Consider the following 27,049-nt stretch of genomic DNA (forward strand, 5'->3'; position numbering starts at 1 on the left):
CCTGCTCTGCCACAGACTTCCTGTATGACCCTGGGCAAGTCACAGTCTCTGTGCCTGAATTCCGCATCTGTAAAATGGGGGCAATAGCACTGCACTGCCTCACAAGGGTGTTGTGAGGAGAAATACACTAAAGATTGTGAGTGCTCGGAAAATAAAATTATGGAGACCATAAAAGTTAGATAGATCAGTTTATGTAAGCCTTGCTTGGGGTTTAAACTGACGATAGCACGTTGTGCTAGATTCCATCAAAAGCCGATGCAGCACTGCATATACATGACAGGACACATGAATCTCAGCCCTAGGCAACGTGACACAGAGTCACCATGTGCGAAAACAAAAATAAAGCAACGGACACTACTGCGGTCATGCACCCAGTTCCATGTGCTGATAACCCGTAGAGATAACAGCTTGGACACAAGAGATAGTTTGGCTGGAGCCAGGATCTTTGGGACCACATCCTTCCCCTTGCCAGCAATAGCTCAGGAAGAAAGATGAAGAAAAAATCTTCCAAAGACAACAAGATATTTCAGAGGAAGGCTGCTGATGGCCCAAGTTCCCTGTTCATATAGCAAAAGTTTGAAGAAAAGCAGAAGGTGGCCTGATCCCCTCTGCTCGAAAGAACTGAAGAGCAGGAAGCTGGCAGCCTGATCTCAACCTCCAGCATAAGTAGGATCTCCAAGGAATGATTGATGATTAGCTGATTGCTCACAGCAGCAAACCCAAATGCTCAGATTGATGCCGACCGGTGCCCAATCCAGGAGCAGGGATTTCTCCAGTGGCAACACCTAGACCAGCTCTCTTCCTCCACTGCATGAGAAGGCTCTCACAGAAATATTCATCTTTGACCAAAACAGACTGTGAGCAATATTTTGAATTGATTTGCATTTATGCGAGCAGCAAACATTTTGGTTAGTATGTGTCACATATGAATAGTACACCGCTACCTTGATATAACGCGACCCTATATAACACGAATTCGGATATAACGCGGTAAAGCTGTGCTCTGGGGGGGCGGGGCTGCGCACTCCGGTGGATCAAAGCAAGTTCAATATAACGCGGTTTCACCTATAACGCGGTAAGATTTTTTGGCTTCCGAGGACAGCGTTATATCGAGGTAGAGGTGTAGTAGTAATTGTTGCTATCATTAATTGGTTTTGAACCAAGTACTGTGCAGAGATGGTAGAGGAACACTAACAGAGAAGCAGGGCTCAGATAACTCCATACTATTATGATGATTTATTAATGTTACAAACCACAATAAGCTGGTTGCATCCCAAACAGAGAAGGCGGCACAATCTCTGCCCTAAGATATACAAACAGTGGTGCTAATAATATCAGAAATTGTGTTTAAACCATAATCAGTTCAAAAGGTGGAACCAGAAATCTTTTTCACCTGGCTATTTCAGATGTACTGGTCTTGATATTTATACAACATCCACCAACAAAGACCATAGGACCCTGCTCCTAAGTAAAGTCAATTTTGCCATTGGATTCAAAAGAATATTCTGCCTCTACTCTTTATGGTGCATCTAGAGTTTTAATGGACTTGAGAAAGACATGAAAACCAAACATGGAAATCAAAACAATAAGCTGTAAGTTGTTATTAGTGTTAGCAAGAAACTAGAATTTACAAGCAACAAAAGATTACATGAAAACAAGTGGATGAACACAGTGCAATTATACTATCATACTTTAAAATCAGTATGGCTGGCTTCCCTTGGTACAATATTATGCCGGCCTAGTAACTTCAAAAGTTTAAATGGCTGAGCTAGAAGATCAGTTTATACCTTGGGAGAATATCAAGGATGTAAAGAAAACTGTTTGTCCTTGGATCAGATACATCACCTTGCAGGCCAATTCTAAGGGAGGATAAAGAATAGAACACAATTATCAGCTTGTCATCTTAGATATTTGTTTTTAAAACAAAACATTTAAAACACTTCACTTAGGTCCTGCTCACACAAAGGATTCTGCACAGGCACCAGTGTCTGCACACATGGATCCACTTGCAGGATCAGGGCCTTTTTCAGCGCTCTAAGGACTGAATATTGACTCCCAGACTCAATCACAAAGAGGTTAGGGATTAAGAATCACATAGGACCCAATCCTGTAAATATCTAACCTTGGGCTGAATCCTGTAAGGTGCTAAGCTCTCTGGCCCAATCCATCAAAGCACTTAAACGTGCTTAACTCTAAGCACATGACCTGCTGAACTCAATGAGACTACTCACATGCTGAAGTGCTCTGCTGGAATGGGCCCAGAGTTCTCAGCAATTTCCAGGATCCAGCCCCACATGCATAATTTTACTTATGTGAGTAAATCCATACACTTAAATGGGACTACTCACTTGGCTAAGTGATTCTGGGCCCAGAGCATGTATTTTTATTGGCTTATTTAAAAAGGAAAACAACAACATGTAGGTGCAAGCATTTTGGTATTTTTCTTTTCCAAATTAATTTTACATAGCACTGTCTTATCAGTATGTAATCAAAACAGTAATTTGAAAAAAGTAAAAAATAAACCAACCCTCTCCATGCATTGTTTTGAATCAAAAACACATTCTTAAAGATAATCTTTTTTGAAATTGAAGTTATTGGTGCGATCAAAGGGCCAGATTCTGATATCCTTAATCATGTTGAGTAGCACCTTACTTCACGAGTAGTTCCAACAACATCAATGGGACTGTTCAAGGGACTACTCAACAAGAGTCAGATTATTATAACCTGGCCATGTGATTTGTTACAGACTTAAAGTAATTATTAAGGGGGTCAAGCAATTAAGAAAAGTAACTGAGATTAAAAAAAGTAATTGTGATTAATTGCACTGTTAAACAATAATAGAATACCAATTATTTAAATATTTTGAGATGTTTTTCTACATTTGCAAACTTATTGATTTCAGTTACAACACAGAATACAAAGTATACAGTGTTCACATTATAGTTATTTTTATTACAAATATTTATGCTGTAAAAAACAAGAAATAGTATATTTCAATTCACCTCATACTAGTAGTGTAGTGCAATCTCTTTACTATGAAATGTAGAATTATGTACAAAAAAAAATTACATTCAAAAATAAAACAAAGTAAAAGTTTAGAGCCTACAAGTCCACTCAGTCCTACTTCTTGTTCAGCGAATCGCTCAAGCGAGTTTGTTTACATTTGCAGGAGATAATGCTGCCCGCTTATTGTTTATAATGTTACCTAAAAGTGAGAACAGACGTTCGCATGGCACTGTCGTAACTGGCATTGCAAGATATTTACATGCCAGATGTGTTAAAGATTCATATGTCTGTTCATCTTCAACCACCATTCCAGAGGACATGAGTCCATTCTGATGATGGGTTTTGCTCGATAATGATCCAAAGCAGTGCAGACCAACGCATGTTCACTTTTATCATCTGAGTCAGCTGCCACAAGCAGAAGGTTGATTTTCTTTTTTGGGGTTCGGGTTCTGTAGCTTTCGCATCTGACTGTTGCTCTTTTAAGATGTCTGAAAGCACGTTCCATACCTCGTCCCTCACAGATTTTGGAAGGCACTTCGGACTCTTAAACCTTCGGTTGAGTGCTGTAGCTATCTTTAGAAATCTCACATTGGTACCTTCTTTGCGTTTTGTCAAATCTGCAGTGAAAGTGTTCTTAAAACGAACATGAGCTGGGTCATCATCTGAGGCTGCTATAACATGAAATATATGGCAGAATGCGGGTAAATCAGAACAGGAGACATACTATTCTCCCCCAAGAAGTTCAGTCAAAATTTAATTAACACTTTAAAAAAAAAAAAAAAAAAAAGCGCATCATCAGTATGGAAGCATGTCCTCTGGAATGGTGGCCAAAGCATGAAGGGACATATGAATGTTTAGCATATCTAGCACATAAATACCTTGCAATGCTGGCTACAAAAGTGCCATGCGAATGCCTGTTCTCTCTTTCAGGTGACATTGTAAATAAGAAGTGGGCAGCATTAGCTCCTGTAAATGTAAACAACCTTGTTTGTCTTAGCGATTGGCTGAATAAAAAGTAGGACTGAGTGGACTTGTAGGCTCTAAAGTTTTACATGTTTTTGAGTGCAGTTATGTAACAAAAAAAATCTACATTTGTAAGTTGCACTTTCATGATCAAGAGGTAGCATTATGGTACTTGTATGAGGTGAACTGAAAAATACTATATCTTTTGTTTATAATTTTTTACAGTGCAATATAATAGAATATAAAGTGAGCACTATACACTTTGAATTCTGTGTTGTAATTGAAATCAATATATTTGAAAATGTAGAAAAACATCCACAAATAGTTAAACAATAGAATACCAATTGAAATTTATTAACAATGAGATTAAAACTGTGATTAAGCACGATTAATTTTTTTGAGTTAATCACGTGTGTTAATTGCGATTAATCGACAGCCCTAGCAATTATTGTTCATCTATTGAAACCTGACTGTTACTTGGAATTAATCAAATAAACATACGTCCTAGCAGGTCTACTTCTTATCCAGTAAAGATCGGTCATCTTGAATACCCACACAGAAATAGGTTTCAAAATCCTTGTGACTTTATATAAACTCTATCTAGACCCTGATTCTGATCCCCTTATTCTCTGTCAAATCGTAGTATTTATTGCAGAACAAGCTACTACCCTTTAAAGTATGTCTGCAAAGTCAATGCATATACAAGGGAAGTTTTTACTCTCGGCCACTTCGGTGTAACCCTGGAGTAATTCCAGTAGTCTGTCTGGAGTTACTCTGGATTGAGAGAGATCAGATTCTAACCATTAACAAGCAAAGGGAGGTATCTTAAAAGGCAAAAAAATCACAAAGTTTCACTTTCACAGGTCATGTACAGGATGCAAAATAAGTAGTACATCAAGCTTCAGTAATTTTGACTGAACTATGAAAGTGTGGCTGGCCCATCACCACTTTTATTGTAGCAGTAAGGGACTACTCAACAAGCGTAAAAGTATTAGAACCTGGCAATGTCATTTGTTACAGCGTTAATGTAATTATTGTTCATCTATTGAAACCTGACTGTTATTTGGAATTAATCAAATAAACGTACATCCTAGCAGGCCTACTTCTTATCCAGTAAAGATCTGTCATCTCCAGTACCCACACAGAAATAGGTATAGCAGAAGATACATGGGAAAATATAGACAGATATGAACCATGAAGTGTATGGATCTTGAGAATTTTTTTAACTTAATAAATATTCATAGTTACTGCATTTTTCTCCAGAACTGGAATATTTGTTATACACACCTTGTAAATGGCTGACATGGAGGACTCATCAAAATCATATCAAAAGATAATCTGTTTAACTCCGCCAGTGTTATGCCCTGAATAAGGAAGAAACATAAACATGCTTTTGGGATTGCGAGTTTTTTCTTTTCTGTCAATTACTGCTTTATAGGTACCAAACTTTCTGGTTACTTCCACTGTTAGCAGTCCCCTAGTAAAAACTTTCTAACCTGGCTCTTTGGCCTAATAACTGCGTCCTTCTCCAATGCTTGGCAAACACTGTAAAGTGCAGATTTGTATTTACTTCGACAGTGCACTAGCAAAACTGGTGAGATCAGAACACATTCTTGATCCTGGGTTTGTCAATCACGCTTTTAGAGCAGCAGGGATAGCCCACATTTCTTTCAGTGAGTCACATCAAAAATGTTAGCTATATTTTTCTCCCCCAAACCAACAAAGCACCTTTATTCAAATATTTAACCATTTGTTGGTCAGAAAAAAATATTTTAAAAAGCATTAAAACTCAACAGGAGAAAAGAATTAGATTTTGAAAAAGCATTTTCCTGTCTGTAGTCACCTGCCCATAACAATCTCTCAAATAATAGTCACTTGTCCATAACAACCTCTCAAATATTACATCTTTCTGAAAAGATAGCAAATTCCTTATGCAGAATCAAATGCCCAGAGGCTTTGCAGAGAATCTTCATGAAAACTTGGGGAAACAGATTTTTCCACCTAGGCCACAAAGCATTAGTAGAGGTAGTATTACCATAGCACTTGGGGCCCTGGTCCATGATTAGGGCTCCTCAGTGCTAGGTGGTGTACAAACACCGAACAAAAAGTGCAGATGTTCTGCAGCCATAATTTGTAATGCATGGGCTACAGCAGCAGGTGCTGCCCTGGTACTCTCCCGACAGGGATAGCATGGTACTTACCAGAGCTGGGTTTTACCAGATAAAATCCTGGTTTTTACCTCCCTGGGAATAACTAGCTAAGCATTTTCTATTTTAAAAATGGTTTTATTAATGCATATCACATTACACTTAGTTTTAGTTATATATTCAAACTGTGATTACATGAGGCAGTAGATTCAGCGATTAATATAGGGTTGTACAAATAAAAAGTAAAACTGCAGTGGGTGTAATTCTAATATCGGTAATTAATACTGAACATCAGAATGTCTGTATACATTCTGGATAAGTACTTTCTTGAGGAAGGTTATACATGTTGACTTATTTCAGTTTTCAATATTACATAAAAGTTGAAAATATTCGATTACGTTAAAACAACAATAATGCAGAGTTGTAGACTTGAAGCATTAAGCAAAGCAATCAGAAGCACACAGAGCTGCAGACAACCGGTCCAGGTCCATTTGGCCATGCAGCATTTTGTAGCAGCAGACCAACTCTGAGGTAGTGGAGAGACGGAGCCTATTCCTCAGTTCTGAATGTGCATATCCAAAGTTTGAAAAGATTCATTCTGTGCTTGCTGGACACTGCAATTGCACCACTAATTCCATTCAGTCAGATGGAATATCAGCATTCTTCAGATTTTTCTACCATGTTTCAGGGGAAACTTTTTCCTTGAAAGCAGATGAAAAATGCTGATTTTTGGATACAGAGCTTCTTCTACTTTAAATGCAAGAAAATATGGAAGAAAGTTGAGATTTTTGCTGAGCATCCAGTGCCCGGCAATTTCTTCTTATTCAGCTAACAATTTCTTTCCTGAATATTTTGGATGAAGGCGGTTGCCCAAATGTGTACTGGAGTAATTGTCTCTTTTATCATTAGTTCCAACCATACTTTGCATGCAACAGCAACTGTTAATGTGTCCCTTCGGAATGCCAACCTGGATCGGGCTTTGTTGAGATGTATTTGGCTATGGCAATGCAGTTTTACCAGTACCTTCAACCTCAGAATCGGATTCAAATCTTCACACACGTTTAGCCAAAGTCAGTGATTCCAGTGTCTCTTTGTTCTTTCCACTGCATTTTGAAAAATGTTTCCTCGTGGGGTCTACCTACCCACTCCCTTTTGCTTCACAATTTCTGCGTCAAAAGACTCTTTGCCATCTTAATGAACTTTCTCAAAATAACCATGAATCGGGTCAAGTGGTCTTCCACCTTTGCGCATTTTGAAATATTTTTACTTAAGTCACTGTACTCAGAGTTCAGTTACAGCAGTTGCTCTCCAGCCAGCCACTCCAGAGCAAGAGGCAAAGTACTGGCCTGGATGGTTAGTTCAGCAGTTTATCTCAAGTACTGAAACTTCTGAATCTGGGGATTCCCCTTCTTTGCTAAACAAAAATCTAATTTTCATTGCTAAACAAAGAAGGGGAATTCTCAGATTCAGTAGTTTCTATTTCAAATAGGCAAGGCAATAACATACAGCACTACACTGAGGCTATATTTTGTGTAATTTTATTTGCTTTATTTAAAATTAAACAAACCATATTACTGAAAAACTATTATCAAATTCCTAAATATTTTTCAGTAACATTAATTAGTCTATTCTCATAATAATTTTATTTTCCCCAGTTTAAACCGGTATTTACCAATGCCCCATCCTAAACTAGTTTTTCCTGAGAAACTCCCAACCCTGTCTCCCTCTACCAAATCTCCTCTCCATACTGACAAGGGCGACTGCTTTGCAGCAGGCAAAGTGTGCACTGTTCCCATGTGCTGTTTTTCCATGGCCTGCCTGCCTTCTGCTGGTACTTTTAGCTTTGGGTGTCAGGACTTGCTGCACCATAGTGTGCTAAATAATGTGGACAAATTCTTACACAGACTGATACTGTCAAATTAAATGTGTGGGGTTTTTAGGTTTATTTTTAGTTAGGACAAAGAGGTTTTTAAACTAATAGACTGAAAGTTGTATGTTTGACTGGCATGTCTAAGGTTCCAGAAGCATTAGGCTGTAATCCATGACTCACATTTCATTCAGAAATACCATTATAAACAGAATATTTCATACCATGTCATGTGCTGTTGCTTAATATGGCATATGTTATAGTTTAACTGCTGGGTAACCCTAATAGGAAGGGTTTTAACTTAGTTCTTATTAGTGGAGAAGATTTTTTTTCTTTACCGGTACACTGTGAAAAGTTTATTCTGGTCTTTTTTGTGTACAATCCCACAAAGCTAGTTTTATGGCTTACCGGTCATACAATACAAAAAGATTTTTGTTCAAAGGAGAAAGAATTAGATCTGTGTTGCAGAATTACTACCAGAGCTACAAGTTCATTAAACTGCACCAGAAGGTTTAGCTAATAGTATGTGTGTGGGGGGGTTAAAATAGCTTAATAATCAGCCAAGCTGTGACACCACACCTAGAGAAACAGAAGCAAGAAAGTGAGTGATTATGGTCATGAAAAAGAATTGGCGCTTTTTATGTATTTTGGGGGTTAGCTTTATAAAAGAAAAGTTGCTAAAATTCCATATAAAAACAGCAACGCAAGAGAGATTTTACTGTTTTCCCACAAAGCTTAAGGAAGATTTTACTGACTTGAATCTGCTCCTAAAATCCATCAAGGACGTAAAATGAATTTCCTCTTCTTTCTTTCCCCCATTTAAGAAACTCTGAGCTGACATTAGTCAGCAAGTACCAAGTGCTGAATAAACAGGCAACCTATAGACATCCACTCTGGTTTTACTTAAACTGGTGCGTTAAAACAAGCTCAGAAACTTCTACCATCAAGCTAAAAACTGTGACAGGAGATTACGAGGTGTTCAGTAATTTCGAACCATTCTGAAACGGACAGAAAATTATACAAATCCATGTGGCTAATTTATAATTCTCCTGCCATATTAAACATACCAAAACTAAAATGTGTAATTAAAATTTGTGGCATAAATCAACAAAAGCATCAAGCCTTTTTATAAACACTGAAGTTAATTTACAAAGCTCTTTTTCAAGGAAATTAGAGAGGGAAGAGACTTACTAGGTCACCTGGTCGATCCAGCCCTCTAACAATGCAGGATTGTTCCCTACAGTGTATTTTAAATTGCTTTTTACAATCCAGTTTTAAATGCAGAAGAAATGAATGTCTCTTACTAATCTGACAAAATTATTTTACATTTCTTCTTATTTTGGGGGTTGATGCACCCTGCTTGGCCACATAACCTTTATGGGCACAGTAATCAAGCACCCTTATACAGCAGGTTTTCAGGAAAAACAAAATCCCTCTCAGCTAACCTACAAGGCATCTGAAATCAGTCTACTCTGTGCATGTGTGCATCTCCCTCAAGTAGCAGTTACACCTCCAGGAATCGACCAAAGTCATCACTATACATAATCCAACAAAGCAATCCTTTTACATTACTGCCTCCCAGTTTCAAGTGTTTTGATTCCACATTCCCTACTAAATGTGGGCAGTGAATACTCAACTGAGATGGCCAGAGCACAAAGAGACACGTGCCCATTACTCACCTCAATTGTCTTTGCCCACAATGGCGTGCTGGGAAAGTTGTGTTTGTACACTTCGTTAGCAACAGTGTTCACATCAACAGCAGCAACAACTTCTGCTGATATACAGCTTTCTGGAATTAAGAAAGGAATTTGCAAAACCATAGCTGTGCTTTAAAATACACTACATTTTCTCATTATGTTACCAGAGCGAACGCACACATAGTTTTAAAGGTAAAGGAAAAGAGAAATAATGTGCTCAGAACAACTGTGCTGACTCAGACTTTACACAAAATGTACAGCAATCACTTCATTTTATAGCCAAAGCTGCTTTTCTCCACCCACTGCACTCCAAAAAGTGATTTGTAATCACTGTAACACACATGCACAGAAACTCCATCCACCCTCTTCTTGGTCATTATTGTAGTTACATTTTTTCTAGGTAAGAACACAGGGGACATAAGGATTTGCAGATCAACATGCTGCACCATGCAGCAATTGACAGAAATACTCTAGCTATTAATGACAGATCTTACACCCTGGAAACCAGACTTGCCACTCTTGAAGCATATTGTTTGTCAGTTTGGGAAACTGGGTTAGTAAAGTTGTTCTTGAACTTGGGTCATCTATGTTGCTGCACTGAAACATCCAAAAGGGGGATTTTTAAGATCACTGAAATACATTATTGCTTGTATTCCACCTTGTGCCCTGACCCTGCAAATGTTTTGTATGAGTGCAAGGGTCCTCTGGCATGGAGCAGCTTGAAGGACAAAGGCATTAGGCAGCTCTTATTGTAACAACATAATTTCTTAGATGAAAAGAGATATGATTGACTTCTTAAAATATATTAATGAGAAATCAGGAGACTGCAGTATAAACCTAATAATAATTATCCTAAAGGAAAAATGCAGAGAACAGACACAGAATAAACAATTCGTTTATAGAGCAACAGAATAAGCCAATTCTACAGAAACTCAGATCACAAAAGATGCTGTTCAGTCTACCACTGATCATAGCACATTGCTTATCCCCTACACCCAGTGGTTCTCAAACTTCTTTACTGGTGACCCCTTTCACATAGCAAGCCTCTGAGTGCGACCCCACCTTATAAATTAAAAACACGTTTTTATATATTTAACGCCATTATAAATGCTGGAGGCAAAGTGGGGTTTGGAGTAGAGGCTGACAGCTTGCAACCCTCCCATGTAATAGCCTTGTGACCCCCTAAGGGGGCCCGACCCCCAGTTTGAGAACCCCTGCTCTACACGGAGTCATTTTACATACCATGCAAACACTTTCTACTGTAAACTATATCAATTCTAACAAACAGCAGCAACTCCATGATCTGCTTGCCATGTTATTCCAACTTCAGCATTAACAATTTTAATCTGTTTTTGTAAGAAAAGAGACAAGATAGACTCCTTTAATAACATCACTTTTCAAAATGACATGTTAATTGTCAACCTGAGTACATCATATGAATGATTGCTAATTATCTATTGAGTGCTGTAAATGTTCATGGTACTTTACAAAACAGAGTAAAACACTTTCCATGCCCAGCAATTTCGGAGCAGGAAAGCCAAGTACAGAACTCCAATAGTGACAACTAGAACACTGAAAATTAAAGCCTTATCTACTATATCTGATTGCTAGAGCTTTCAAGCCTCTGCCATCTTACTCAAATTTCTCTGCCGTTCAGAAATATTTGAAAGGTCACAGTATGAAACAATATATAGGAATTTTCATTCAGGCAACACTAGCATTTTCTGGTTTGCTCACTTAATTTAACCAATGACAAAGACAATCTAAGCCTCAGGGGGGAAAGATGAATAGGTGAACTATGTTACCACCTATTAAAGGCCCATTTTATAGCGTCTCTTATTTTCTCTCTTGACATTGTGAACTCACATTGTTACAGATGTATTACGCACAGGTATGCTCATAGCAGAGCAACTGTGATAACTACACCTGGGACTATGGATCAGGTATGTTAACACAGACATCTACTGCGAAAAAAATGTCAGTTTAGCAGATCAACTATCTAAATTTAGAAGCGTATTTAAAAATCCGATACCATGGCTTCCTACAGCACAACAGTAATGCCTAGGTAATGGATGCAGATTTCCAATACAGCAAAGGAGATTCCTTTTGAAGATATATTGTCTCTAATTAACAGGTGACTGCCCTGTGGGTGCCCTGACAGGAATGAAAATTAACCATGTCAAATCATTATCCCATCAAACAAATAATAAAAATGGGAGAAGCTGGAGGCTCTGACAGCCACTCTTAGGTCAGATGTCCACCCTTTCCACCACCACTATTTCCATCCCCTTAATAATTTTTTTTTTTTTTTTTAAACCAGGGACTTCAATCAAGGGCTTTGTAGGCCCTAAAGGCTGGCCCATGGTGGTCACCACGCATACTGGAAGAGAGTAACCAATGATTTTTAGGAAAGCACTTGTGACACACTTTTAACCCAAACCATAAAGGCTAATTCTGGAGGGAAAGTTATAGAAACTTTGTTCTAATTCTCCTCATCCAATACCTATTTCTCCAACTCTACAATGCTGGGATCTTACAGGATCTCATTTCAGTGCAAAGGACAGACTTCACTTTCCTCCTATTGAGCTGAAATAGCATTAAACTCAACAAAATTTACTAATAAGACTTTTGTTCTGTGTTCAGATTCCAACATTCAGAAGTGAGTAATGTAATGGAAAACATGGCTATTTTCGTTTTTTAGATTATCTTTTTCAAGAGAAGTGGGAAAAACAATGCACACGGTATGACTACAATAGTTCTCCTGAGAGCATAGCATAGGCAGCGTGGTGCCATTGCCCAGCAGAATCAAATTTGTTAGCATAGTAAGTTACGTTAGCCTACTTCCCACTATATCTATAGAGCCAAGTATAGAATTTTATCTTTACAAAAACACTGTTACCAAGGTCGGGTTTTTCTCTGGGTTTGGAGAAATAGCAAGCATCTCTTATCTATCAGTCTTAGGTTCTTCTACAGAGATACTTCAGCGTAGTTCTAAACACCGTACGAACGTCACGTACTAATAGCTTTTCTTCTATGGCTCTGTTACACTAAGTAAAAGAATATACAAGAGTTTTGGTTTACAAAACCTCTTGGCAGACTAAGAGCACTGCTGCTTTATATGAATTGCAGACTCTGCACTATAGGAATAGTAATTAATCAATATATCCTGGGCAAGAAACTTCCTGGTGCAATCAAACTGAGGTCAGCACATGAACAATAGGAAGGGTAGGATCACCTTTACATTCACATTTCCTGGGGCCCCATTCAATCCCTGGTGTAAATCAGAGGAGCCTCTGGGCTGCTTTGACTTACTTCCAGCTGTTCATGGCCCCAAGGAACTGTTCTGGCAGCTCAGAATTGCAAGGACACAGGGTAACCCCAGCCACTATCCCTCTCTACCAAGGATGTCCCACAATGGGGTACCGGGGAAGAGTGTTGCACAAAGCCGCTATGCCAGATCTGTGTTCCTTGGGAGTTCCTCTGACACAAGTGGATTCGTCAGAAGGAGGCTTTCTGGTAGCTTTACACCACCGGAACTGAACAAAGCAGCAGGGATAGACAAATTAATCTGGACCACTGTATCTAGCAAAGGAAAATCTGTATACTCGAGATCTCACAATAAAAAATAAAATAAAATCACCTTTTGTGAGATTTTATTAAAATCATTTTAATATTTAATCTGGATGCTAAATTTTGATGTGAATAACTCAATGGCCACCACATTTCTGTATAATTGTCTTTTCCCATCATTCAGAGCTTTTTTCTGAAACCAAAAGAACAGACTTGCGTTTATTTTTAATTATACATTTTATTTAATTATCCAGCAATGAGCACAAAATCTATTTACCTGTCTAGAAACATGCAATATTTCCTCATTGTTTATGCAATATTTAGGCATTTCTGACTAGGTTACAACCAGTTAACTGAACTCCCAAGAAAAAACACAGCACAGCACTAAAAGAAATATGCATTGCCCTCGAGATGTCTCTTAAAAGAGTAAGTGCCAGTTTTCAAGGGCTGGCAAAGTAATTAAACTGTAGCTATGCAGAAAACAACTTAATGTTAGGAAGGCTAGGAATAAAGCATACATTTTTAACAGTGAGGGTAATTAACCACTGAACAACATGGATGAGGCTTTTTTTAAACAACTAACAAAATCATCCAAAGCCCAAGATTTGGTAGTGATGGGGGACTTCAACTATCCAAATATATGTTGGGAAAATAACACAGCGGGGCACAGACTATCCAACAAATTCTTGGACTGTATTGCAGACAACTTTTTATTTCAGAAGGTTGAAAAAGCTACTAGGGGAGAAGCTGTTCTAGACTTGATTTTAACAAATAGGAAGGAACTCATTGAGAATTTGAAAGTAGAAGGCAGCTTGGGTGAAAGTGATCATGAAATCATAGAGTTTGAAATTCTAAGGAAGGGTAGAAGGGAGTACAGCAAAACAGAGACAATGGATTTCAGGAAGGCGGATTTTGGTAAGCTCAGAGAGCTGATAGGTAAGGTCCCATGGGAATCAAGACTGAGGGGAAAAACAACTGAGGAGAGTTGGCAGTTTTTCAAAGGAACACTATTAAGGGCCCAAAAGCAAGCTATTCCGCTGGTTAGGAAAGATAGAAAATGTGGCAAAAGACCACCTTGGCTTAACCACGAGATCTTGCATGATCTAAAAAATAAAAAGGAGTCATATAAAAAATGGAAACTAGGACAGAAGGATGAATATAGGCAAACAACACAGGAATTCAGGGGCAAGATTAGAAAGGCAAAGGCACAAAATGAGCTCAAACTAGCTACGGGAATAAAGGGAAACAAGAAGACTTTTTAATCAATACATTAGAAGCAAGAAGACCAAAGACAGGGTAGGCCCATTGCTCAATGAAGAGGGAGAAACAGTAACAGGAAACTTGGAAATGGCAGAGATGCTTAATGACTTCTTTGTTTCGGTCTTCACCGAGAAGTCTGAAGGAATGCCTAACCTAGTGAATGCTAATGGGAAGGGGGTAGGTTTAGCAGATAAAATAAAAAAAGAACAAGTTAAAAATCACTTAGAAAAGTTAGATGCCTGCAAGTCACCAGGGCCTGATGAAATGCATCCTAGAATACTCAAGGAGCTAATAGAGGAGGTATCTGAGCCTCTAGCTATTATCTTTGGAAAATCATGGGAGACGGGAGAGATTCCAGAAGACTGGGAAAGGGCAAATATAGTGCCCATCTATAAAAAGGGAAATAAAAACAACCCAGGAAACTACAGACCAGTTAGTTTAACTTCTGTGTCAGGGAAGATAATGGAGCAAGTAATTAAGGAAATCATCTGCAAACACTTGGAAGGTGGTAAGGTGATAGGGAATAGCCAGCATGGATTTGTAAAGAACAAGTTGTGTCAAACCAATCTGATAGCTTTCTTTGATAGGATAACGAGCCTTGTGGATAAGGGAGAAGCTGTGGATGTGGTATACCTAGACTTTAGTAAGGCATTTGATACAGTCTCGCATGATATTCTTATCGATAAACTAGGCAAAGACAATTTAGATGGGGCTACTATAAGGTGGGTGCATAACTGGCTGGATAACCGTACTCAGAGAGTTGTTATTAATGGTTCCCAATCCTGCTGGAAAGGCATAACGAGTGGGGTTCCGCAGGGGTCTGTTTTGGGACTGGCTCTGTTCAATATCTTCATTAACGACTTAGATATTGGCATAGAAAGTACGCTTATTAAGTTTGCAGATGATACCAAACTGGGAGGGATTGCAACTGCTTTGGAGGACAGGGTCATAATTCAAAATGATCTGGACAAATTGGAGAAATGGTCTGAGTTAAACAGGATGAAGTTTAACAAAGACAAATGCAAAGTGCTCCACTTAGGAAGGAAAAAATCAGTTTCACACATACAGAATGGGAAGAGACTGTCTAGGAAGGAGTACAGCAGAAAGGGATCTAGGGGTTATAGTGGACCACAAGCTAAATATGAGTCAACAGTGTGATGCTGTTGCAAAAAAAGCAAACATGATTCTGGGATGTATTAACAGGTGTGTTGTGAGCAAGACACGAGAAGTCATTCTTCCGCTCTACTCTGCGCTGGTTAGGCCTCAACTGGAGTACTGTGTCCAGTTCTGGGCACCGCATTTCAAGAAAGATGTGGAGAAATTGGAGAGGGTCCAGAGAAGAGCAACAAGAATGATTAAAGGTCTTGAGAACATGACCTATGAAGGAAGGCTGAAAGAATTGGGTTTGTTTAGTTTGGAAAAGAGAAGACTGAGAGGGGACATGATAGCAGTTTTCAGATATCTAAAAGGGTGTCATAAGGAGGAAGGAGAAAACTTGTTCACCTTAGCCTCTAAGGATAGAACAAGAAGCAATGGGCTTAAACTGCAGCAAGGGAGGTCTAGGTTGGACATTAGGAAAAAGTTCCTAACTGTCAGGGTGGTTAAACACTGGAATAAATTGCCTAGGGAGGTTGTGGAATCTCCATCTCTGGAGATATTTAAGAGTAGGTTAGATAAATGTCTATCAGGGATGGTCTAGACAGTATTTGGTCCTGCCATGAGGGCAGGGGACTGGACTCGATGACCTCTCGAGATCCCTTCCAGTCCTAGAATCTATCTATGCTTAGGGACATGGTGGATTTTCCATCAATTGAAGTCTTCAAATTCAGACTAGATAGCTTCCCAAAAGATATGCTATACCTCAAACTGCAGTTAGGGGTTTATGCAGAAATTACTGTGTGAGGTCATATAGTCTGTGTTACCATAACATCATAGAAGACTAGGGTTTGAAGAGACCTCAGGAGGTCATCTAGTCCAATCCCCTGCTCAAAGCAGGACCAATCCCCAACTAAATCATCCCAGCCAGGGCTTTGTCAAGCCGGGCCTTAAAAACCTCTAAGGATGGAGAGTCCACCACCTCCCTAGTTAACCCATTCCAGTGCTTCACCACCCTCCTAGTGAAAAAGTTTTTCCTAATATCCAACCTAGACCTCCCCCACTGCAACTTGAGACCATTGCTCCTTGTTCTGTCATCTGCCACCACTGAGAACAGCCTAGCTCCATCCTCTGGGAACGCCCTTTCAGGTAGTTGAAGGCTGCTATTAAATCCCCCCTCACTCTTCTTTTCTGCAGACTAAATAAGCCCAGTTCCTTCAGTCTCTCCTCATAAGTCATGTGCCCCAGCCTCCTAATAATTTTTGTTGCCCTTCGCTGGACTCTCTCCAATTTGTTCATATCCTTTTGGGGGGCCCAAAACTGAACGCAATACTCCAGATGTGGCCTCACCAATGTTGAATAGAGGGTAATAATCACTTCCCTCGATCTGCTGACAATGCTCCTACTAATGCAGCCCAATATGCCTTTAGCCTTCTTGGCAGCAAGGGCACACTATTGACTCATATCCAGTTTCTCATCCACTGTAATCCCCAGGTCCTTTTCTGCACAACTGTCACTCAGCCAGTCAGTCCCCAGCCTGTAGCAGTGCATGGGATTCTTCCGTCCTAAGTGCAGGACTCTGCACTTGTCCTTGTTGAACCTCATCAGATTTCTTTTGGCCCAATCCTCCAATTTGTCTAGGTCACTCTGGACCCTATCCCTACCCTCCAGCATATCTACCTCTCCCCCCAGTTTAGTGTCATCGGCGAACTTGCTGAGGGTGCAATCCATCCCATCATCCAGATCATTAATGTAGATGTTGAACAAAACCGGCCCCAGGACCAATCCCTGGGGCATTCCGCTTGATACTGGCTCCCAGTTATGCAGGAGGTCAGAGGAGATCCTAAATCTGGCCTTAAAATCCAAATTATAGAGCACTCTTGTCCACTTATTGCTATGGTGGAGGCAGAGGTAGTGACCTAAACATACAGAAATTCAAACAGATGGAAGTAAAGTGGCTACCTCTGTTAGTTTTAGATTTGGAAAAGGCAATCCACAGTTTATAGCTCTCCGTAAAAGCTTGAAAATAAAATTTCAGCTGCTACCAAATATGTCCTTTTACACTTGACAACGATTCCCTGCCATGTGTTTCTAACAGACCTTAAAATTAGCATAGATCTGTTTATATTTATTGCTGCACTCCTGCACCAGAATCATCAATGTCAGCACAGCACATGGAATATATAGCATACTGCCAAGGGCAGGGTCTGGCAGATTTGAAAACAAAGGGAATTCAGAACCAAAGTAACTATCTACTGTAGGAGATTATGAAAACAGATGTAAGAAGAAAGAACAGTCACATTTTATGCCAGTTCAGTTTCCCTTTAGAATAAACATTAAAGATTTCATTTTTGGTCTATTATTGACTTCTAGGTATAGGTATTAGCCTGGGCCATCAGTCAACATGATGTTTGCTTCCTGCAAGATAATCAGTTTCTTCCTTCCCATCACCACACACTCAGTACCTATGCCTGCACAGTAGAACAACCGAATGTTGATTTTTATAATTTTTAACCAGCACTATTCTTGTGAAAAAAAACTATATTTTAGAAATTGAAGACTCTGCCCAGATTGACAATATGGTTTAATTTGGGGTTTTACTGGACTATATTTCTGCCTGCCTATTTTTCTTTTATTTAAATGTAACTGTTCTCAGTGATATAATACAGATCATTTATATTTTACAGGAGTGAACAGCAATCAGACGTTTGATGCCGAAGTTTACTTTCTAGAATGTCTGGCCAAGACCCTTTACAATTATTGAGATAGCCAGATAAAATGGTAGTCATAAAAAAACAGAAATGACAGACTGCACATAGATTTAAATCCTTCTTTTATGAAACTTAATCACTGGGAAGAAAAAATACAACTGAACTTGTAACCCAGAAGTGGTACCTTTTAAAGTTCTTCTCTCATATTTCATGCAAACACAAATTTTAAACATCCAGCTAACTAGAAGTTTGGATGGAATAGACTTGGAGTTAATTGTATATGGGAAAGCTGCCTAAATTAATAAGCCATGAAAAGTTTGTTTTATTTCATTGGGGTTTTTGTTTGGTTGGTTTTGATTTTTGCTTGTTTGTTTGGAGGAGGGTTGCTATGGAAGACGACTAGAAGAAAAGATGACTTTTCTAAAAACAAAACATTATAATTTTCATTGCAGATGTTCTGTGGTTAAACAAATATATATGGCAGTTTTTGGTGTCTGACATCTAACTGTCGAAGTCTCCTATTTCTTAACAGTGGAGAGAATGGCCTGGAGCAGCAATCACATTACCTTCTAATGGGAATAAATAGGATTAAATTCTGCTTTCAGACACCCCAAGGTAAAGGCCCAATCCTGAAAGCCTCAACCATGTGTGCAATCCCCTTAACTTTAACAGAACTATTCACACACATAAAGGTCTGCAGAACAGGGCCTAAATGAGGGACTACTCCATTGGCTTCAAGAGACTAACTGGACATGTCTGAGAGCAGAGACTCCTGCATTCTAATCCTAGCTCTGTCACTGACTCCCTTTGTGACCTTAGTTAAAGCACTTATCAAAATTATGCTGTTTGCATTTCTTATGTTACTAAACATTAAAAATCTCCTTACAAAGTTTTAAAAGTGCTAAAACAACATACTACAAACTTCACTGTGTATACTGAAGTATCTGTATGTAAAGTATAAGCAAAAAGCTGCAGATTTTTCACCATGAGTTTCAGGACTGATGCCTAAATTTAGTAATAAAGAATTGAACACAACTCTCATGTCTCCATTGACAATAATATACTAATGCTCTCTGTGTGCTACTGACGTGAAAATATTGGGGAACAAGCCTGGTCTGTATAAATAAGTCACCACCACACCACGTGTATCTCCTACTATGGGATAAAAACTGTGGTTATCTCAGAAACCACTATATAGAAGCATTGTTGCTAAATGTTGAATTTTTTTTAGGGCTTTATTTGGTATGGTGGTTGCCATTATCTTGCAAACCCTTACACATGCACTTCATGATGAGTGAGTAATTATATTGAAGTTTAATACACGTGTAAGATGTTTGCCAGATCAGAGACTAAAAAGATGCCAGGGAGTGTGGGGGAAGGTAGCCTTAGCTTGATTATGGAAAATATCTATTCACCAATTACAAACAGTAATAATTTTACAGAAAAACATAAGTTAGTCTACCTCTAAGTTAGATGTTAATGTGGTAGTGAACCAACACTGATACTCATCTTGGCAGCATTGTAGAAATCCTTTTGCAGAACTAGTCTCTCTTCCTGCAGACTGTCGCTAAGGTTTTATATACAAACTTTTCTTTTTAAAATAACAAACAGCTTCTTTTCCTCTCATTTTTCTTGGACATACACATTTACTGGAATCATTACTAAAAGATGCCAATGAGCAACCTACTCTTGATTTTTCGTGAATCCTGCTGACTATACTCCACAGCACTGGTGAATGCAGGATTTCTTTTCTTCCCAAACATTTGGAGGAAACCCCCATAATGCCCCACTACCAGATGGTGCTGAGAATTCTATTGTCTCCTGTCACATGACAGCAGAAGAATTCCATTAGAGAAATTTATGCCATGGTGCCACTCTTGTTTATAGCTGCATATGCACAAGTTTGAAGCCCACATGAATTCTTGCTATTATACATGAAAAAGTAATTGCAAGGAATTTTTACTTTCTTCCTCTAATCTCCACATGAAAACAAACATTTGAGTCCCACTTTGCCTTTACTTTGTGCCTTTATAAGGATAAACATCATGAGTAAACTAAACCCAAATGGCTACAAGACACATTAAAAATGTGGATAAAGCAACAGAATGGAACCCCTTTTATTCATGCTGCGCAGTTATTAGTCATAACAGGACTCAAAACAAGACTTGTCTGCAAGTGTAAAATTTGCAGATTTTAAAGGGACATGGAAATAGGGCACCAAGGGGCAGTTTGTACTTCTCATCACACACTTCCCATAAAGAAAAATAGCCGGATCTGAAAAAAGTAATGTCCGCTGTGATGCAAATGGTATTGTATCCATTTGATATGCAAATTTCAATTGGTACTTAACCCTTCAACACTATCCAGGGTCATTCAAACAAATAAAAATTCAAGCCTCCCACTAAAGACATGAGTCGCTTCATCTGCTCTGGATGGTACCTCTACAAAAGAATCCTAGACATACTATTTGTATTTATTGTAATTTCTTCATTTGAAAGTAAACCCAAAAGAACAGAAATGTAAATTACTATCAACACTGACACTGCTGCAATTGTTCAGAAACTCCATCTGTAATTCTAAGCTGTAACTGAAAGTTCTGGAAATAAACGGAACATTTCTGGGACCAATAGCAGTGATTTAGTTCCCTCCCGTCCCTCACAAAAAAAAACATGTCCTAGATGCAATGGTGATGATTTGGTCACACTCCCAACATTCTCAAGCACAAGCAGTATGCAGTGTGGTGTTATACAATCATCATACTTTTTGCTCACCTATTTGCAATACTCTCATATTTCTCCGAGGCTACATCTCAGAAAGGCTCATCTCTCATAGCTAATTTGTTGCTTTTATGCTGTGGTATTACATTTCTCTTGGACCATTGGCATCTGTAGGACCCCCTGAGATTCCCCAAGAACTTTTAACACATTAGTATCAGTATTTGTTAATCATTGAAGGATGTTACTGGGTGTTCACAGAGTGTCTATGATTATGTTAACAACAGAACCAGATAACATCTGGGGATGATTTTTCCCATACCTATAGATACCAACATGTGACAAGTTGATAATTGTGTGGATTCAGTCTATTTTTCACGGAATCTCATGGAAAGCAAGATAAAACATTCAGATTTTATTTTAGAATTAAGACTATGTTAGACAGGAATACAAGAAACAAAGTATCTGTCTCTTTTTCTTTCAGTTAAGATTCCAGAATCTCTAGAACTCTCAACAAAAATACCTGTGGCTCATACTCTCTTTCAAAGACACCTTTAGAGAATGAGAGAGGTGTTTGGTCCCTAAGACAGTTATTAAGGCTTAGTTGTCTCTTTAACTATTCCTACTTTTTTGCATGTTCACATATTTTATTGTCTTGCCTTTTAGTTACTGTAACACTTATACACACAAATATTATAATAAAACAATAACCTATTTTGTGTGTGTTTTGGGCAACCCATTTTAAATACCTTGTTTTTCTCTTGCATTTTATTCTGCTGGCAAGCTCCCCTAGTTGCGTTCTAAATCCTTATTGAAAGCTTTCAATTTGCACCACAGTTAACTGTATTTATAAACCACAAACCACGTCCAAAAAGCTCTTGTTTAAAACTATGTTCCTTCATTTTCCACCTCCTACTGTTTCGGGAACTTTAATAGGCAGGCACCTGGCAAAAGACGAGATGAAGCTGCCTGATTTTCCAAATAACTTAACAAAGAAATGAAGAAAACAGACATTACTGGCATAGAAAAAAAATGAATTCCTTTATGCCCAGGATAAGCACAGTTATTCATAATAACCAAAGAAAATGGAACTGAAGGTAAGTGGGGTTCAGTCAAAAGGAAGATCTCTTAGTCTGGCATAGGAGAGAGAAGTGACAGCAAGTCTAAGGGCAGTCTACACTACCACGCTACCTTGGCGCAGCTGCGCCACTTAGTGCATCTGGTGAAAACGCGCTGTGCGGATCGGAAAGCACTCTCCCTTCAGCATAATTACTCCACCTCTGCGACAGGCAGAAGCTATGTTGGCGGGAGAGTGTCTCCCACTGACATAGCACAGTGTGAACAGCACTTAAGCTGATTAAATTGCGTCACTCTGGGGGGAGGGTGTCTTTTTCACACCTTGAGCGACATAAGTTACATCGACTTAAGCAGCAGAGTAGACCAGCCCTAAGGATATCACCTTATTAGTCTGCAGAGCACCTGCGTTGGTGTGCCTAATACTGCAGGTTTTAAATGTTTTTATAAACCACTTGAAGAGACCTTGGTAATACCTGGCCAGAGTATTTAAGTTGGTCCCCCTTATTAGACCTTTAGTAATTAAAATGCTGGTTGGGAGAAACAGGGGTGTGTCTAAGATATGTATTTAATTACAATACTTTCCTTCAAGCCAATTAGTGTTGTCCCTGAAATTCTTGTTCATAAATTCAGGTTTCAGCATAATCCAATTGAATTTATAATTTGGCAGGAATCGTTCCAATATTAACTAAAATCATTACAAATACTTCAGCCCTAATAAAGGCTAAAAATTAGGCTGTCAATTAATTGCAGTTAACTCACGCAATTAACTCAAAAAAATTAATTGTGATTAATCGCAGTTTTAATTGCACTGTTAAACAATAGATGACCAATTGAAATTTATTAAATATTTTGGATGTTCTTCTACATTTTCATATATACACCTCTACCCTGATATAACGCAACCTGATATAACATGAATTTGAATATAACGCGGTAAAGCAGTGCTCCGGGGAGGGTGGGGCTGCGCACTCTGGCGGATCAAAGCAAGTTCGATATAATACGGTTTCACCTATAACGCGGTAAGATTTTTTTGGCTCCCGAGGACAGCGTTATATCGGGGTAGAGGTGTATTGTATTCTGTGTTGTAATTGAAATCAAAGCGCATATTATTTTTGATAATATCTGCACTGTAAAAATGATAAAAGAAATAGTATTTTTTAATTCACCTCATACAAGTACCATAATGCAATCTCTTGATCATGAAAGTGCAACTTACAAATGTAGATTGTTGTTGTTGTTACATAACTGCACTCAAAAACAAAACAATGTAAAACTTTAGAGCCTAGAAGTCCACTCTGTCCTACCTCTTATTCAGCCAATCGCTAAGACAAACAAGGTTGTTTACATTTACAGGAGATAATGCTGCCCTCTTCTTATTTACAATGTCACCAGAAAGTGAGACCAGGCATTTGCATTGGCACTTTTGTAACCAGCATTGCAAGGTATTTATGTGCCAGATATGCTAAACATTCGTATGCCCTTTCATGCTTCAGCCACCATTCCAGAGGACATGCTTCCATGTTGATGATGCTCGTTAAAAAAAGAATGTGTTAATTGAATTAGTGACTGAACTCCATGGGGGAGTCCCTTGCTCTGTTTTGCCCCCATTCTGCCACGTATTTCATTTTATAGCAGTCTCGGATGATGACTCAGCACATGTTCGTTTTAAGAACACTTTCACTGCAGATTTGACAAAATGCAAAGAAGGTACCAATGTGAGATTTCTAAAGATAGCTACAGCACTCAACCGAAGGTTTAAGAGTCTGAAGTGCCTTCCAAAATCTGAGAGGGACGAGGTGTGGAACATGCTTTCAGAAATCTTAAAAGAGCGACACTCTGATGCATAAACTACATGACCCGAACCATCAAAAAAGAAAATCAACCTTCTGCTGGAGGCAGCTGACTCAGATAATGAAAATGAACATGCATCGGTCCGCAGTGCTTTGGATTGTTATCAAGCAGAATCCGTCATCAGTATGGACACATGTCCTCTGGAATGATGGTTGAAGCATGAAGGGACATATATTTAGCGCCAGATGCGCTAAAGATTTATCTTGCGACACCGGCTACAACAGTGCCATGAGAATGCCTGTTCTCGCTTTCAGGTGACATTGTAAACAAGAAGCAGGCAGCATTATCGCCTGCAAATGTAAACAAACTTGTTTGTCTGAGCGATTGGCTGAACAAGAAGTAGGACTGAGTGGACTTGCAGGCGCTAAAATTTTACATTGCATTCAAAAATAAAACACTTATTTTTTGTACACAATTTTACATTTATAAGTTCAACTTTCATGATAAAGAGATTGCACTATACTACTTGTACGAGGTAAACTGAAAAATATTATTTCTTTCATTTTTTTACAGTGCAAACATTTGTAATAAAAAAATAAATATAAAGTGAGCACTGTACACTTTGTATTCTGTGTTGTAATTGAAATAAATATATTTGAAAATGTAGAAGACATCAAAAATATATAAATAAATGGTATTATATTAATTTTTTAATCACACAATTAATTTTTTGAATCGCTTGACAGCTCTACTAAAAATACTTCTTTTATAACTATACACCACAAAACACAGGCCATCCTAAACCAAAACCCAGTGGGTTTTTTTCAATGAAGTGAAAGCAAATATGCACACAGGTAAAAACCCAACAGGTCTCACTCATGCATGTTAAATACACTCTTAATTTGGGATTAGTTTTAGGGCATCCTTGCAGAATTCTACTTGTCTGCAGCCCTGGAGTAGGAATTTTTGCTCTGATGGGTTTTTTGACCAGACAAGTAATATCTATCTAATATTAACAGTAATGAACCTACCAACCACTATGGCAGCAGGCAGACGAGCAGATCTGGGCTTCGGCAGGACAGTCTGCAGAGCAATTTTCCCACCCTGTTCCCCCCAAGTTTACAGAGCTGTTTTCCCCAAGCACAGCTCTGCAGACAAGCAGCTCAGATGCTCCGGACTGCTACTATCGGCCCCCCACGCTACCAGAGCTGGGCTCATGCGCTCCTCTGCCTGCGCACCGCGCACAGCCCAACCTGCACAGGTGCCTGCGCCAGCCCACGGCGGGCACCGCCAGCCCAGGCCCGCCAGGGCTCCGCCTGGGGCGGCACAGGCCGGGCCGAGCGGCGGTGGGAATCCCAGCTTGGAGTGGGGGAGGGGGACCGCTGGCGGGGCCGGTACCTGTCAGCGCCTGGTGCATCCCACCGATACCACTGTACAGCTCTAGCACGCGCACCGGCCCCATCCTCCCGCCCCACGCGCAGCACCTAGCTTTCACTGAGCATGCGCGGATGCTCCGCGCATGCTCAGTAACGTCAGCTGAAGCCAGTGCCCGGCTCTCTCTCCCTCCGCCCTCACTTGCCCCCAGACTCTGCTCCCTGCGGGAAGCGGGGGAGGGGCAGAGTCGGAGCCGGATCACTGCTCCCAGAGTGGCGGGGTGGGAGCGGGGCCAGGGGCGCGAGCTGAGACGGGAGGAGAGGCGCTGCCAGACGGGGAAGCTGGCTCGGGGAGAGAGAACAGGAGCTGGGGCGAGCCATGGCAGTGGCTGGCAAAGCAGGGGGTGGCAGCCTGGCTGCATGTGTTCCTGGCTGGCTGGTCCATGCCAGCCCCCTCTCCCCACGGCTGCGGTGTTAAAGGCCCAGTGCTGCCCAGTTCCTGGGCTCCAGATCCTCACTATCTTCTGAGGCTCTGGGCTCTAGGAGACTGGATTCTATGTAATGTGTGTGTGACTTACACATCCCACCCACCCCCAATGCAAAATGTTCACACATGTTTTTACTATTTGACTGTTTCAGCCATGTTTTTAACCTTTCAAAGAATCCCTTTCCAGTTTTCCCAGCTGTGACCTGTCTGGATGCAGCTTTATAACATTGCACAAAATTGTCTTCTCATCCGATTGCCTGAACTGGACTTCCGCTGTAACTGTAGCTTCCTTCCTTTCAGTTATTTCTTTTTATTTTATTAAATGTTATTTTTATCTTGCATTGTTTTTAGCACTCATTTATCTTGGTTAATATTGTGCATATTCATGTCACTGTGCTATTTAATTTATGTTTTTAATAGCAAGCAAACATTTACAATACCAACTGAGGCTAGTAGTTTAAGCAATCACAACTCAGTGTTTTGAAGTAATAGCATTTCATTGTTTTTGTAATTTATAATTTTTATTTCTACAATTTTATCTTTTTCATCTTGTACCACAAGTTTACTCTTTTTTAAGTTTCCTTTGATCCTCCTGTGACGTTGTGCAGTCTATATGGTTTTATAAAAATATGATAATAAGTGAATATAATATAACTGGAATATGCTTCATGCAAAAGGTCTCTTGTAAGGTATCATTACAAAGCTTATAATCTACTGAGTGTGATCATCCTATTTGTATAAATGTACCACTCTTGTATCTAAAACTAGAAATATAAAATATAACTCTGAGGGCCTATTGTAATTATGCAAAGTGTGGGCCATTAATGGTGGTTTGGAATCTTGAGGACTCCCATTAACCAGGACCATTGTCTGCAGGTGGCTGTGTTTAACCTGTGAGTCTTCCTGTATATGTGTGTGCTGGCAAGTGGGTAATGAAGTCTTGCAGTGACATGTGATCATGTCACCTGAACTGGAATCCATCTTTAACCTGGTGTTTTTCCAGTGAGGGGGGCTGGAAACCCAGAGCGACAAAGGGTTCCCGCCTTATGCAAAAGATCTATAAAGGGGTGGAACAGAACAAGGGAGAGAGAAGAGCCATCATGGAGAATCCCCTAGCTACCACCTGAGCTGGAACAAGAGCTGTACCAGGGGAAAGAATTGTGCCCAGGCCTGAAAGGTGTCCAGTCTGAGAAAAAAACTTACTGAAGCATCTCTCAGGGTGAGATTATCTGTATTCAGTTTGATTAGACATACATGTGCGCATTTTATTTTATTTTGCTTGGTGTCTTAC

The 27,049-nt window shown here is 39.5% G+C and overlaps 1 protein-coding gene across 3 annotated transcripts in view; it reads right to left on the reverse strand.

Moving 5' to 3' along the window:
- Window positions 1-25,388, reverse strand: part of TRDMT1 (tRNA aspartic acid methyltransferase 1) — a 40,622-nt gene extending 15,234 nt beyond the window's left edge. For 2 of the 3 annotated variants that reach the window (XM_065397964.1, XM_065397963.1), the window contains exons 1-4: window positions 25,297-25,388; window positions 9,663-9,772; window positions 5,257-5,333; window positions 1,788-1,859 (exon numbers count right to left, since the gene is read on the reverse strand). In XM_065397964.1, the coding sequence (XP_065254036.1) occupies window positions 1,788-1,859; window positions 5,257-5,333; window positions 9,663-9,772; window positions 25,297-25,360 (323 nt within the window). In that variant the 5' untranslated portion in view covers window positions 25,361-25,388. Of the gene's footprint in view, window positions 1-1,787; window positions 1,860-5,256; window positions 5,334-9,662; window positions 9,773-24,929; window positions 25,000-25,296 lie in introns of those variants that run through there. The other variant, XM_065397965.1, reaches the window with a different exon arrangement.
- Window positions 25,389-27,049: the final 1,661 nt, after the last annotated feature.

This window comes from Emys orbicularis, chromosome 2 (assembly GCF_028017835.1).
Source record: "Emys orbicularis isolate rEmyOrb1 chromosome 2, rEmyOrb1.hap1, whole genome shotgun sequence".
Lineage (NCBI taxonomy): Eukaryota > Metazoa > Chordata > Testudines > Emydidae > Emys > Emys orbicularis.